Genomic DNA, 15,746 nt, shown 5'->3' with positions numbered 1-15,746 from the left:
AAGGTCATGGCTCACCAGTTGAAGACCTGAGTCTTATTGATTGCAGCCCATGTTGCGGCTGGCGGTGTGGTGTCACTGCTGAGTCAAGAATGGAGAGGAATTTATAAATGGCTCTCCCTTTGCAGCCTGAAGTTGGAATGTGAGAAGCTAGCGAGTGAGAAAACAGAAATGCAGCGGCATTATGTCATGGTAAGATTTCCACCCAGTTCTCTTCCACCCCCACCCCCCGCATTTGAGCTTGGACGCCCAAATTTAGTGTGCTGGTTCGGTCTCCGTCTGATCTGCTGCAGCCTCTGCATTTCTTGATCAAGTGGAGGTGAAAAGATTCAGCAAGGATATGGTAGGAGTGCACATCAGAAGGGATGGTTAGATGGCACCTCCATGTTCAGAGACAGTCTGCCTCTGAATACCAATTGCTGGTGGGCACAACAGCAGGGGAGAGCTGTTGCCTTCGTGGCCAGCTTGTAGGGTTCCCAGAGGTATCATATAGGCCATCACTGGAAATCTGATGCTTGATGAGATGGTCTGATCTAGCAGGGCTCTCCTTGCCCTGTTATTATTCAAAGGGAATGTGTGTAAATAAGGAGGAGAGGTCTATCCTTATTGGTGGTGGTTCCCAACCTTTAGGAGCCTGTGGTTCCCAACCTTTAGGAGCCTGTGGACCACTGAGGCAAGAATTGGAATTGTTGTGCAGCACATGCAACCCCCTGCACAGAAAAAATACAGTTAAATCCGATAGTCTGTGGAGAAGTACTCAGTGAGACACTGGAAGTGCTGGCTGCAACCGGGGTGGTCCATTCTCTGCCCTTTCTGGTGGTTTGAGGGGGAGCATCTTGCCAAGCAATAGTTTCCCTACAAACTACCAGAGAGGGCAGAGAATGGACCATCCACAGCTGCAGCTGACACTCCAGTGCTGGCTGCAGGCAGCCGTTCTCTGCCTTCTTTGGTTGTCCATGGAGAAGAACTTTCCAAGTTAGTTCTTCCGATGCTGGAAGTGCCGGCTGTGGCTGCTGGTGTCCATCCTCTCTGGTGGTCTGTGGGGGAGCAACACCTCAGCGAGATGCTGGAAGTAATAGAAGGTCATAATTTTTTTCCTGAGAACTCCCGGACCACTTCTCAGGGTCTTGTGGACTACTTGTGGTCCATGGAGGACCATAGGTTGAGAACCACTGATAAATTAGTCAGAATAGCTAAATGGATGGCTAAATGCATCGCCAGATGCAAGGGAGGGCACCAGGATGAGGTCTCTTGTTATCTGGTGTGCTCCCTGGGGCATTTGGTGGGCCGCTGTGAGATACAGGAAGCTGGACTAGATGGGCCTATGGCCTGATCCAGTGGGGCTGTTCTTATGGAACCCCCACATTCAGTGGCAGTCTATCTTGGAGAACCAGGTGCTAGAGACATATGGAGGAGGGCTTTTGCTTTAATGCCTGACTTCTGAGCTTCCTGAAGAAGCTTGACTGGCCACTGTAGGAACCAAGATACTGGACTGTTTGATTTTTTCTAACCAGTGGTTTGTTCTTATTCCATTTCAGTATTATGAGATGTCCTATGGTTTGAATATTGAGATGCACAAACAGGTATGTGACTTGGAAGTCTTCAGGGGAATTCAGAGTCAGAGCAAGACATGGGTGATGTCCAAAAGTGTGTGTATACGGCAGAGGCAGGCAGTGCCAGCCCTGCACTGGCCCCCAGCGGAACTCCTGCCTGCCCCTTGATGATGCATTGGGTGTTACCACAGCTATTAGTATTGCAGGTTCTGGCGTCAGCCTGGTCAGGTGGACCCTGTGATGGGCATAGACCCTCAGCCTGTGGGGCAGGGGCTTAATTGGTTCCTTCATTTTGGTGGTGGGGTGCATGCATGAATGTGCGGGCGTGTACCTATGTGCAAAATCCTGAATTCTCTTTATGTTGAAGGGATATGTTGATGTCATTTCAATAGTACCATCATAGTACCTGGTACTTTAAAGTCACACTGCAAAAATACATTAAGTCTTTGTCCGAGGAAGATACAATCTAAATTCCAGCTATGGGGATGATAGAGGAGGAGGAATGTGTAATGTGCCTCAGCTTTAAACTTAATTTCAGCTGGGAGTGAGGACCTGGAGTTGTACTGAAAACTGTATGGAAAAAGTGAACTTTGAGGAGGAAGACAATGGAAAAGAGAATGAGGTGGCACCATGCAAGTGTTCTGGGGGGCTATTACTAAAAATAATAAGGGGGAGGGAACAGCAAGGGAGGGATCATTTGAGAAATCAGATCTATAGAGTCCCTCTGGGAGAGTTCCAGGCACAGAGGAAGGCCTGGGATGTGTGCAGAGTTGTTTAAAGGAGTAAAAGATTTTGGAGTGGCTGAGGCTGCTCAGGTTGTGAAGAGTGAAGGTTCCAGACAGGGATATCTTGGGAAATAAGGATAGCATGCTGAGGCTATGGAGGAAAGGATAACCAGTTTGTGCTGGGCAAAGCCCAGATTGAATGCCTGGGGTAACACACAGCTTGCAATTCCAGTTCTTTCAGTCCCCTCCCAAGAACGAGTTGACTGCAGTAATTAACAGAGAAATTTAGGATTTTTGCACAGCTGTGATTGAGCTGTAGTGCACTCACCTAGATGCAAAAGGAAGTAGCAAAGCTAGGAGCTTGAGGGCCCAATCCTATCCAACTTTCCAGCACTGGTGCAGTTGCAATGCAGCCTCGAGGTAAGGGGACAAATGTTCCCATACCTTGAGGAGACCTCTGAGACTGCCTCCCCAACACAGGATGCAGTGCATACCCCATTGGCACAGCAGCACCCGTACTGGAAAATTGGATAGGATTGGGCCCTGAGTTATTTCCTACTTGAATCTGCGTACAAGACACTGGAGCACACGGCTTCCACGCAATTGCAGCTGAATGCTGGATTTGTGCTGTGAAAAGCAGGAACTTCTATTTCTGTCGCTAACTTCTGCTCAATCACTGCTCAATCAAAAATCCTGGATTTCCCTATTGATTTCTAAGGGCAGCTCTTACTTTCTCCCTGGGAAAGATAACTGGCTTCTCCAATGTAAACCAGAAACAAGACAACAAGATGCATAATTCTGGTATTTACTTATCTCTGTGGGACAGAGTGATAGTCCATTTTCTGCCAGGTTGTGGTTGCTGGGAGTAAATTACAAGAGGCAGGTGTTGATATTTAGCATATGCCAAATGGCCTTTTTACAGAAAAGGATGCTTTTTGGAGAACAGAACCTGAGGGCAAAGATTCTGTAAATATGTGCAGAGTGCTTTTGCCTTTGGGTAGGAATCAGCTTTAACAAGAAACAGATGTAAGGCTCTGTTACAGATGTAATACCTCTGTAACGGACAGTGTATCTGTTCTGCAAGGTGCTCTCTTGTTTTATGAAACTCAGTTTTCAGAAAATAGGGAAAAGACAGTATGGCCACTGAATGTGCAAATCTTTTGCTGGTATTCTCATAAACTTTAGGCCCCATGGGGAGATGGCACATGAGGCAGTCACTTGCTAAAGCTAAGTAGTTAAGAACATAAGAACAGCCCCACTGGATCAGGCCATAGGCCCATCTAGTCCAGCTTCCTGTATCTCACAGCGGCCCACCAAATGCCCCAGGGAGCACACCAGACAACAAGAGACCTGCATCCTGGTGCCCTCCCTTGAAGCTGGCATTCTGACATAGCCCACCTCCAAAATCAGGAGGTTGCGCACACACATCATGGCTTGTAACCCATAATGGATTTTTCCTCCAGAAACTTGTCCAATCCCCTTTTAAAGGCGTCCAGGCCAGTTGCCATCACCGCATCCTGTGGCAAGGAGTTCCACAGACCAACCACACGCTGAGTAAAGAAATATTTTCTTTTGTCTGTTCTAACTCTCCCAACACTCAATTTTAGTGGATGTCCCCTGGTTCTGGTGTTCTTAATATCATATAAATATATGTTCTTAATAGCATATAAATATAAATGCAATAGTCATATAGATAGCCTCCAAAATGATCCTAACTGAACTCCTGAACGCTGAAAGATATAACTGGAGTCCAATGAGCCTTGAATCAACATGGACTCCCTGTCATCTTCATAAATATTCAGTGTGGTGATCCAGGCATCTGGCCTGGATGTGTTTAAAAGGGAAATGGACAAATTTCTGGAGGAAAATTCCATCACAGGTTACAAGCCATGATGGGTATGTGCAACCTCGTGATTTTAGAGGTAGGCTACTTTAGAATTCCAGATGTGAGGGAGGGCACCAGGATGCAGGTCTCTGTTGTCCTGTGTGCTCCTGAAGCATCTGGTGGGCCACTGTGAGATGCAGGAGGCTAGACTGGATGGGCTTTTGGCCTGTTCTTGCCATGTACTTATGTTGTTAATATATTGACTACCATCTCCAATTTGTACTATGTATGTAAGTTTTAAGCATCTCATCAAGGTTCAAAATGTTGTTTTCCTTGAACAAAAGGTGGTGCCACAGATTTCCTCCAGTGCAGAGCAATGGACATATGAAGCTGCTGTAAAAAGAGTCAGACCACTAGGGAATATTGTCTACAGTGACAGGCAGCAGCTCTCTGGGGATTCAGATAGGGAAGGGTCTTTTCCAGACCTACCTGGAGATGCCAGAAACAGAACCTAGGGCTCTCTGCAAAAAAGCAGATGCTCTGCCACTGATTTATAGTCCCATCCCCAAAGTAACAGGATGCCATCTAGCATCTGCCAGTAGATGGAAATGTTGCATTTCTAAACTACTGTATTTCAATAAGATCAAATTGCCTAAATGAGAAGCTGTGCCCTGCCCCCTATGTGGTGGTTACCTCATGTTGAGCATGTTGCATGCTCAGAGATGCTCTTGTCTATACAACGGTTTCATTTGTTTCTGGAAGTGGAGTCTGGCCATTTTTCAAGCAGGTTTAAGAAGTGAGCCCTGATTGTAATTAAACCCTGACATGGGCTGGGGGCAGCATTACGGTGGGCTTTCTGATCCAACTGGACCTTGGCACATAGAGCAAAGAGGTTTTTCTAAACGACTTGAAGGCACAGAAATCCATCAGGCTTCTTATTCTGTTCTGATATGCCCAATGAGGCCAGGAGTGCATTTCTCACTCCCCAGACCTCTTTTTAGTTCCAGCTGTAATTTGCTTCCTGTCTCTGGGTTTATCAATCCAGTCATCGCAGGGCCAGATGCCAGGGAAATTAGCTTGGCTCCCTGCCCGACAAAGTGGCAAGCAGACTGCCATCCTTTTCCAGTTGGCTTTTCTTTGCCAAGTATGTTCCCTTCTTTTTTTCCCCCTGTTGTTTGTTTGGGAGAAGAGGGGGAGACTCCTTACGAGAGTCACTTGTTTGCTCAGGACTTCCTGGCCAATTCTGGAAAATCTAAAAAGGACTGTTCAATGGGAATGCTTATGAAATTCTCTTCATTCGAATTTTTCACTGAATTTTAGAGTTCAGAATTTCCTGGTCTTGTTTTCCAAGTGGGACTCTGACACATTAGGAATCCTAGCATGCTTTTTGGTTTTTGCTTCAGTTTTGTACAGAGCAATGTGCATGTGTGGTTGGCCACAGCTTTTGGTTACTTTAATTCATTTGTGTCTTCTCTGTATTAACGATGTGCATGTGTGCATTGACAAAACTCTGCAAAATGTGTTTATATGTAGCATTGTAATTTTGTGCAGTGGTTTACCAATGTGCAGGAGCACATGTGCACCTCTGTAAAACCGCAATCTTGATGTATCAAGATTGAGAAAATACAATACTGCAAACAAGGCAATCCTAACATGATTGTATCTCACATTATATCAAGGTTCTTCTTCTATGATGTTTTACCAGTGCTCAGGGATGCATGTTCACCTAGTGAAATACAGCACAAAAAATTTTTTGATGCAGTTGTGCATATGATCCTAAAAAGATTCTTTTCTTCCAGTGTTTTATCAGTGTGTAGACTGGTAACAGAGAGCCTCTCTAAACTGGTTTTAGGGTTTGGGTTCAGATTTAAATCTTCTCCCTGATGCACTTGCCTGTTTTGGACTGAACCACTCTCTTTTCTTATAGGCGGAGATTGTCAAGCGGCTGAGTGCTATCTGTGCCCAAATCATACCCTTTCTGACACAAGAGGTAAACTGAATGTCCTCTTCCTCCAATTTCAACAAATTTACTGCATTAATCTATCAACCAGGGATATCCATCCTATGGCCAATGGGCCACACTGGCCCATCAACACATTTTGATGGGCACACTGAAACCAGCGGCATTAACATTATTTATTTGATATATTTATATCCTGCCTCTCCCATGCAGAAGTAAATGCCCAAGGCAGCTTACAAAGCTCCATAGTAGTGTACAAATGAATATTTCAATAATTATTCTACAGGCAGTTCGTAGAACCCTTTTCTTCCAGATGGACTCCTTCACAGTGTGGTCATCACACCTGGATGAGCTGTCAGTTTTGAGCCCCCCTTTTTCTCGTCTCCTGCTCATACCTTCTTCTTCCTACTGTATGAAGCAACTGCTGGGCTGGGTTGCTTTATCTGAGTCCAGTAGAGAGAGAAAGAGAGAGAGAGAGAGCAACCTACAGCTGCAAAAATTTTTCTCCTGTTGTGAAAATTCTTAGTTATGCACTAACTGTCTATACTGTATTATTTTCTATCATTGCTCCTCTCTGGCCCATCTTAAGATAAGACTGAGTGATGCAGCCCTGACAGCTGAAGGTTTGGGGACGCCTGGTCAGGCTGAGCAATCTGAATATGTTTGCAAAGGAGCTCTGCCTCCTCTGTTTGCACATTCAAATGAACTTTGCTCAAACTGTGCTGTTAAAATAGCTTAAAGGTGAGCACAACTGGAAGAGTGAAATTCAGGATTTATCATGACCTTCCTTGCTCTGAGACCAGGAGTTAGGGATACTCCTCCTCACCTTCCCCCCAACTAGAACCATCCTGAGCAAACTTGCTCTGTGACCAGGATATAAGGGTATCTCTCCTTACCCCCCCCCCCACCCACCCCCCTGCAACTTGAACCATCCTGAGCAAACTGAGAAATGCTTTTCCAGTTTGCTTGCAGCTTAAGACTGGGCATGGGCAGTATTCAAAGATGTGATGCAGGAGAAGGAAGGTCCTTCTTCATATCATGCATATTTAACTTATGGAATTCTTTGCTAAAAAAACAACAACCCACAACTGAACTCCTGCATAATTTCTCTGGTGTTGTGTACATTCTTCTAGCTTTTCTTGTGGGCAAAGTGGCCCAGGAGGTATGTAGGCCCTTGAAGCCCCGTCCCAAAACTGTCTTCAGGCGACTCACTAACTTCTGAGCAGGGCTGGCCTTAGGAGCTGCAGGGCCCTACTGGAAGCATTTTTTGTGCAGCTCCAAGGTTCATAGCCAAGGTCTGTAGAATTTTAGAGCTATAAATAAAATTTATGATAGTCTTCATATCTCTATGGTAGAATGGAAAGCAAATACTTAAAAAGTTCCTGTGAGTTAATGGACCAATGGATCTAAGCACATTTTAATATAAAATTCTTCCTTTTAGCACCTTTGATTTAGGGAGAAACACTCTTATTTTGTGGTTGCTATCCTTGGGAGTCTTAAACGGATCTGCTGCAAATCACCCTGAGATCTATCAGGAGCTTCTGATTTAGCTTCTGGGGTGTCACAGAACCTTCTGCAAGGTTGCAGGGATTTTGTGGCAGAGAAGTCTATGTGGAAAGTGCTCAGGTTGGAAAATGATGCTTTGGGTTCATTAATTACATTATTGGACCTGAAGTGCTTGTTTTTATTTCCTGTAAAACAGCGCACTGCGAGGGAAGTGATCTAGGTTGGGAGTGGGGTAGGTGGATGGAGTGGCTTTAACCTGACCGTCTTCCGCAGGCTCAGTCTGGATCATTCCCCTCCCCTCATACATGCACAGTGCTGTCTGGGGAAAATGTTTCTGTTGGCTCCATTAATGTTCTTGTATTGTGTTCTCCAGCATCAGCAACAAGTACTTCAAGCCATGGAACGGGCCAAGCAGGTGACCATGGGGGATCTCAACAGTGTTATTGGGGTGAGTGAGTTGGTGATGGGAGGGGCTCCAAATTACAGCCAGAGATGGCTTTACAGGATTGGGAGGGGGGAGCATTTTTCATGGACACTTTGTTCATGTCCATGGGAATAGCCAGAATGAAGGATGGTAGCTTAACTGTTCTGTCATAGGGTGGGGAAGGAGCAAGCAGTAGTACTGGATGGATTTTCCCAGGATCCCTCTGTTTTCTCTCCAGCAGCAGCAGCTCCAACACCTCTCCCATCATGTCCCTCCCATCCCATTGACCCCGCACCCCTCCGGCTCACAGACCTCCAGCTTGGCAAGCCTGAGCACCGCTTCTGGTCTTTTGGCCCTGTCAGGGGTGTTAGCGGCTCAGTCTTCACATGCAGCAAAGGATGAAACAGGGGCTCCGGACACAGAGAATAACCGAGGTAAGAGTGATAGGGCAGAGTGGGTGTCTGGGGTGAGTGGTGAGGACTAGAGACATGATTCTTGTTTGGACTGAGTGAAGTTCTGATTCCAGATGAGCTCATAAGGGCAGGGGCTGTGGCGTAGCTAGAGGGGGTGCAAAGCACTAACAGCCCAATCCTATGCATGTCTAACCCCATTAGAGTCAATGGGGCTTAGTCCCAGGAAAATGTGGATAGGGCTGTAAGTCTCTCAGGGAGCCCCACCTCAGTGTGCTAAGGGGCCCCACCTCCTCTCCTTGGGAACCATTCCAGGAGGAGGGTGCAAAACGGAGGCGAATGCCAGGGATGGCTCCCAAGGGGGGGGGTCCCTTGCATGCTGCAGTGAGGATCCCTGCAAGACCTAGAGCCCCCTAGAGGGGGTGCAAAGTGCTAACAGCCCAATCCGTTGCCTGTCTACTCAGAAGTCAAGGGGGCTTATTGCCAGGAAAGTGTGGAGAGGATTGCAGCCCTAGTGGTTTGCACCCCCTCTAGCTAAGCCACTGGGCAGGGGCTGTTCTTTGACAGAAGAATGCCTGTGTCATGTGCAGAATGTTCCCCACCTCAAACTCTGCTATCTCCCTTTAAAGGAATCTCAAGCAGCAGGGGTGACCAGCCCAGAGCAGTGACTCAAACAGACTTGGCAACCTCCTCTGATGAGAGGTCATTCTTCTTACATCCTTGCACTGTGTGTGATTTTCAATGCCTGAGCCCTGGAGAGCTGCTGCCAGACAGAGGAGACAGTACTGGGCTAGATGGACAAACAGTTCAGCTCTACATCTTCATATACAGAAGATGCCTGGACTCTTTATATTGGACATCATGGTGCCTAACCTCAAAATTGGCTGCCATTCATGAAAAGCAGCTACTCATTTATGAGTTGGATTGAACCCCACCTACTGCTTGCCTCTGGTGATCCCAGCCATTGGGGATCTAGCCAGTACAGATTGAGTCTCATGATTTGTGAGGGTTCCATTCCCAGAACTCACGTGGATGGCAAAAATTGCATTAAAGCAAATCCATTTAAAAACAATGTCCCTTTGCTCAGTGATTTAAAAACAACCTTGCTGAGTTTTGTGATGCATCAAGTAGACAATCAGTCTCTCTCCAGGTGCTTAGAAACGCTTCAATCCAAGGAAGCAATCCCTCCCTTCACCAGGAGCTGCAGCTCGGGTTGAAGAATGGAGGAGGTGATAATCGCTGCCATTTAGCATTCTTTCACATGCTGGGGGGGGGAGGGAGGGGGAGTGAAGCTATTTTAAGTGCCTGGAGAGAGAATGATTGATGAATTGTCTGCTGGCTGCCCTCTCTTGATTTAAGGAGGCTATTGTTAAAGGACTTTTTTCCTTTAATTTAAAGGGCCCTTCTCATTGCACTGAGATAAAACGGCAGGTGAAAAATAAGTGGATAATTAGATTATATCTGTACCTATTTGCCTAGTCCTTCCTTTTCATCTGCAGAGCCCCATCTTGAGTTCTGCCTCTCAGTCATACTGGAGTGTGATAGAATTTTGGGAACTGGCTTCTGTTCAGCAATTTGTGTGTAGTAGGCCAGGCTGGAGTATAATGTTAGACCAGGTATGGAGACACCTGGGTTTTCTAATTACAGGTGGCCCATGTTATCCATGGGTTTGGTACCCCAGATTTCTTCCCTGAACCCAGGGAGTGGGCCAACCTGGAGCCTCCAGAGGCAAAGGGAGCTATACTCCTCTCACCTTTGGAGGCTGTTCTGAAGCCCGAAGAGGCTGCGTGTGTCTGCCTGTAGCCTCTGTGGGCTTCACAATGAAGTCAGGAATAATTTAAAGGCGACCTCCGGTTTTCAGTGAAAATTGAAGGTCACTTTTAAACGGGTCAAGGCTTCATTCTGAAGCCTGCAGAGGCTGCGGGTAAATGCTTGCAACCTCTGCAGCTTCAGAAGAGTCTCCGGACTGACTAGACCTCAGCTCTGGTTGGGTTGGGGGGGACAGACCACGGGTTTCAAATACCTGTGGTTTTCCTTATCCAATGGGGATCTGGGAATGGAACCCCTGTGGATAATGAGGGCCACCAGTATTACAAATTTAAATGTATTTTTGTGTGCGGAGGTGGGGTGTTGCATGTGGTGCACAACAATTACAATTTTTACCTCAGTGGTCTGCAGTGTCCTAAAGGTTGGGAACCACTGCTTTAGGCCAATCATTGCATTTCAGCCTCACAAGGTTGTGGGAATAAAGAGGGATGGGAGGGATGAGGGGGGTAGATAACCATTTATATGCAGGCCACTCTGAGGTCCCTAGGAGACGGGTGGGATATGAATACAGCCTGTCTCTGTCAGCTTATCATTGCAGTAGGCACTTTACAAATTGCCATTAAGCAACAGCAAAAACATCTCTGCCTGAAAGAGTTACAGTTTGAATTTAGACGGGGAAAGAACCATCAGGAGGAGGGATGGGAGTACAAAGGGTAATAGATCCAGAGAGATCTATTGGAAGAATGGGAGAGTTGAGGACAACTCAACTCTGTGGGGCAGAAGCTGGCATTTATATTGTGCTCTTCTTCCAAAAAGATGAGGTTTGGTTATGCCCATTTTACAGAAGATGGGATGAGGGCACTGAGGTTGAGGGAACAGGAGTTTGCATAAGGCTACAATTTATTTGAATTTGTTTTACATTTATATCCAATCCTTCCTTCAAGGGAGTTGGTCAGGGCTGTACATAATCCCTACTTATCCTCACAACAGACCTGTGAGATGGGTTAGGGTGGGAGTGAATGGCCCAAGGTCACCAAGACGGTTTTTGTCACCAAGTGGGAATTTGAACCTAGGGATCTCCCTTCAAAGGCCTTCTTGCCACTATACATTGCTGATTGCCCTGCTGTTCTGTTCCCCCCCCCCATGTTTCTCAGTCTGCTGCAGCTGTTTTTTCAGGGCAGGAAACAGGAACAGGGAGGGGGCATGAATGACTATTGTTGCTAATTAATGGCAGAGAGGTTGGCACTGTTTTTGACCTGAGGAACAGCTGCATCGCTGTGTGTGAAGACCTAATGTCAAAATGGGGTAGGGTGGTTTAATTTCCACAGCTAAGAGGCAGGGGCCTGGGAGTTTTCACATCCCTGATGCATTGGAGGAGAAGGAACTGGTTGTGATGGTTTAATGGTGTAATTATGTAATTCAACTCTGGTCCCTTCTATCAGTGGCTACTAGTCATAATGGCTACAGACAATGACCAGGTTCAGTGGCAATGTGGTTTGACATGCCAGATGCAGTGAGGGAATAGGGGAAAGTGAGAGAGTGCAGTTCTCTTGTGCATTTTCCAGAGCATCTGGTTATGTGCTGAGACAAACAGGATGCTGGACTAGATGGGCCTTTGACATGATCCAGTAGGGCTCCTATGTTCTCTGTTGTCTCCTTTATATCATTATTTAGAGGAGACTGTGGGACATGGCTAATGCTCAGTAACTAACTACATAGTTAGTTATATGTGTAATTATAGTTTCACTGATTAAGTCAAAACAATAATAATGGGAAAAGGCACTTTGCATAGACTCAGGGGCACCTGTATCTTTATTAATTTCTTCTTGTTTTTTCTCTTGGGACTCAGTGCTGGCAATGGAAAAGAAGAAATACACCGTAAATGTGTGGGCAGATCTGTCTGTCTAGATCAGGGGTGTCAAACTCGTTTCATTCAGAGGGCTGACGTTAGCATTCAGAGTGCCTGCTGAGGGCTGGAAGTGAAGTCATTAAGCAGAAAGTGACATCATTAAGCAGCTGATAGCCAGAAATCAGCACTTTGTTATCATATAAAAGCTTATTAACTGCAAACGGCAGGAGAGAAAATATGCAAATCTTGTTCATATTTCAAGATATGGGAAAACCCAATTTTCACGTGGGCTGCTGTTTCAGCAGTAACACCTCAGCACTGCTCAGCAGCTGAGAGCCTGAGAGCCAGATAAAAGGTTTCCAGGGGCCGCATCCGGCCCCTGGGCCTTATGTTTGACACCCCTGGTCTAGATGAATAGATAAAATGTAATTTACTTGCATAGCTCCTGTTCATTTCAATGAGACTGCAGGTTAGCCTCTCAGTGGCTCTCATGCCCCACGTGGGTGTGATGCGACATTCTCCTTTACAAGCAGAGCACCCAAACATCTTTTGAAATGGCCACATCTGGTTGGTGAGGAGGGAGGAAATATCTTAAAATCTTGCTAGTGGCAATTGTACCAGAGTGAGGGTTGTCAAACATTGTCCATGTTCAAATCACAAATTGGTATAGGCACTTGTGGGCATTCACAGAGTGCCATCTTCTCATCCCTGAGTAGCCATATTAGTGTTATTAAGAATAGTGGTAACAGCACCCAAAATACTAGGGAGCTTACTTTATGTTCTAAAGACACTTTATTTTTAGTTGTTGGGGGAGAAGGAAGCAGAAAACTCTCTTTAATTGATTCAGAACAAAAGTTTCATTAAAAATGTGAATGCATTTTATTTACTAGTGTTGCATGAAAGCAGTTCTCCTGAGGACACAAATCTGCAAGGATGCAGAAAAATAAATATTATTATTACTACTACTACAGCATCATCAATAATGCATGTCACTTTGCAGAGTATAAGAGGACATGTCCTTGCTCCGAGGAGCTTGCATTCTGACATAGTATAGAAAGCAGGTTCCCTTGGTGGAGATTTGCTAGATATTTTTCCCTTCCCTCCACCTCCCTTTGGAGTAAAAGAGGGTTTTGTCTAGTTTTATGGAACAAACAGAGCAATGTATAATGTACTTAGAGAGATCTGGGTGTAATCTGGAATCACTCTAATTAATGAGAAGACTGCAATAATTTCAATGCAAGAGGAGAAATCCCTGTCCATAGGGGTTTATTCTAGGGAATGACAAAAAGGAGATAACAGAAGAAAAGGAAGTAGAACCAGTGACATAGCTAAGGGAAGCAGGGGGGGTACACTGCCATGGGTACCACACCTGGAGTGGGTGCCTACCCATAGCCCCAGTGATGGAAATCTGAAGTGGAACCAGCCTGCCTGGCATGTCTCCCTGCCCATGGCACCTTATTCCTGTACCCCCCTTCTACTGTAACTTCTCCTGCTCCCCCCAGCACTTGTAGAGGCTGCAACATCTGCTCCCAGTGCCATATCCCAGAAGTAATTTGTCACAATGTTATCATGTCACCGCAATTACTTTTGGGTTAGGCACTTCCAGAGGGGGGTGACATGGAAAGTCATGGCCTCGGGTGACAGAGGGGGCAGCTACACCACTGAGTAGAGGCAGGAGGTAAGCAGGTCAGTGTGTGTGTGTGTGTGTGTGTGTGTGTGTGTGTGTGTGTGTGTGTGTGTTTTAGTGCAAGTTCTCTGTCAACTCCAAGTTGCTTCCAAGGTCGCACTCAATGCAAGGGAGAAAACAGGACAGGGTGGGGAAGAGACAGGAATAAGACCCACAGAGGAATATGCAGTTATTTCAACTATGAGACTTAAAATCTTTGCTTTTATTTTTTGCCTTAAGTTTCTAGCCCTTGTGGTTGCAAAGATCTGGTGACGCAGTGACACTTCAGAGAAGTTAGCTGAATATAGTTCTACCAATCTGAAAACTGGCTTTTGGAGTCTCTCTCTGTGCTTACCAGAATAAATTATGCAAAACATGTTTAATTTGCATTATTTATACAAGACCCAGAAGTTAGTTGAGTGCTTGTGGCACACTGCAGAAAGCAGGTTCTCTTGGTGTAGGTTTGATGGGTTTTTTCCCTCCAATGTCCCTCTGGAGTAAAGGACAAGTTTGTCTAGACTTCAGGAGTGAGTGGAACAGCGTGCAAAGTGCATGAAGAGATCTATGTGGAATCTGGAGCTGCCCCGGTTTGTGTGTGTGTGCAGGAACTGTCTTTTTCCTTTGTTGCAAATTGCTTTGCATGCAGGCCTGATCAAAGCCTCTTGGCAGGCCCTTTAGAAGCTTTCTTGGCTGCACAGCATTATGGGACCCCATCCAGCATCTGTTCACTCACTTCCCTCTGGCAAGTGGCCGTGTTAATCTGGGGAAAACAAAGGCGTTCTCTCTTAACCTCTGTGTCAAGCTTGGGAGCGGGCCCATTAGCAGGCGTTTCGTGGTGGAAATGGAGGGCTTCGATTTGCAGCAGAAGTCTGAACGCAGATTTCTTGGCGTGTTTTTGTCAAGCTTGCTGCTTGCCTGGCTGCCTGGAGTGAATGGTCACCTGGAGGTGACTCGATGTGGATGCTTCTACATGTGGTGATGGTTGTTAGCTTAGATGGCTTTAAAAGGGGATTAGACACCTTTGTGGTGGTAGAGGAGGAGGCGTTCTGTCAATGGCTGATAGCCATGATGACTTTGTGGAGCCATCAGGTTCAGACTCAGTCTATCACTGAATATTAGTTGCTGGGGGAGCACCAGCAGGAGAGAGCTGCAATCCAGCCTGAAGGGAACAATATGTGCCCTTGGTTCCTTGTATAGATCAGAGAAAGGAAGTTCTAGTCCCCCTTTCTTCCTTGGGAACAAAGCAGCACAATGATTCTGAGCCAGACAAAGTTAGGTACAATGCCTGGAAAAACTGTGCCAAACACACACCTTAGAGAGAGAGAGAGAGAGAGAGAGAGAGAGAGAGAGCAAAAAATAACTCAGTGCAGATAGCATGTTATGATCTTAAAGCAAATATAGATAGACATTTTTCAGCTATATGTTCCCTAAGAAAACAACTGGTTAGCTAAACCAGTGTTTTAACATGATTTCCTATCTTACTCTCATTCTTGCAGAAGATCAAAGCCTGTCTTAGGTCCACTGGAGCATCCTAAAGATCAGCAGAGTAAGAGAATGCTTACTCTTATTCATGTGTAGATGCTTCATAACCCAGCAAAAAGATTGGGGATTTTTCTCCTGGATCTTATAACCCTTCTCTTCTTTTGATGGTGCTTTTGCAGTCCTTTCCTTTTCCCAGGTCTTTGTTTGTACTCCGTGTCACTTTGTGACTACTTTTTGGCGCACAAGTCTACTATAGCTGTCTCCAAAGCCTAATTTGGCTCAGAGCCCTGCAGATTCTTATCAATCCCTTCTTATTTCTCAGTAATCCCAGAAATGTGAGAGGGTTCTTTCAAGCAGGGCTCTCCTTATGTTTTTGGAGCATTGAACGATATATGGGTGAAAGCTACAGAATGGCCTATTAGCCTTTATGGTTAAGCAACAAAACCTCTATGTAAGATCTGTCTGCCTCTGATTTCCAGATGTCAGGGACATGCAACAGGGAAAGGCTTTCTCTTTCATGCCTGTGTGTCAACTTCCCAGTGGCCACTCATTGGTCACTGTTGGAATCAGAATATTGGACTT

The 15,746-nt window shown here is 45.8% G+C and overlaps 1 protein-coding gene across 10 annotated transcripts in view; it reads left to right on the top strand.

The window, feature by feature from the left end:
- The window catches only part of TLE2 (TLE family member 2, transcriptional corepressor), a 72,365-nt gene that overhangs the window by 22,472 nt on the left and 34,147 nt on the right, over window positions 1–15,746 (top strand). For 8 of the 10 annotated variants that reach the window (XR_010794844.1, XM_066636644.1, XM_066636642.1 and 5 more), the window contains 5 exons: window positions 126–189; window positions 1,536–1,580; window positions 6,028–6,090; window positions 7,940–8,014; window positions 8,229–8,424. Coding sequence is in view for 9 of the 10 variants with exons in the window: in XM_066636637.1 (XP_066492734.1) it covers window positions 126–189; window positions 1,536–1,580; window positions 6,028–6,090; window positions 7,940–8,014; window positions 8,229–8,424 (443 nt within the window). In the remaining variant the exon portion in view is untranslated. The remainder of the gene's footprint in view (window positions 1–125; window positions 190–1,535; window positions 1,581–6,027; window positions 6,091–7,939; window positions 8,015–8,228; window positions 8,425–15,746) is intronic. The other 2 variants (XM_066636639.1, XM_066636638.1) reach the window with 2 other exon arrangements.

Source organism: Tiliqua scincoides, chromosome 8 (assembly GCF_035046505.1).
Source record: "Tiliqua scincoides isolate rTilSci1 chromosome 8, rTilSci1.hap2, whole genome shotgun sequence".
NCBI classification, from domain to species: domain Eukaryota; kingdom Metazoa; phylum Chordata; class Lepidosauria; order Squamata; family Scincidae; genus Tiliqua; species Tiliqua scincoides.
This window is presented reverse-complemented; position numbering and strand designations above follow the sequence as displayed.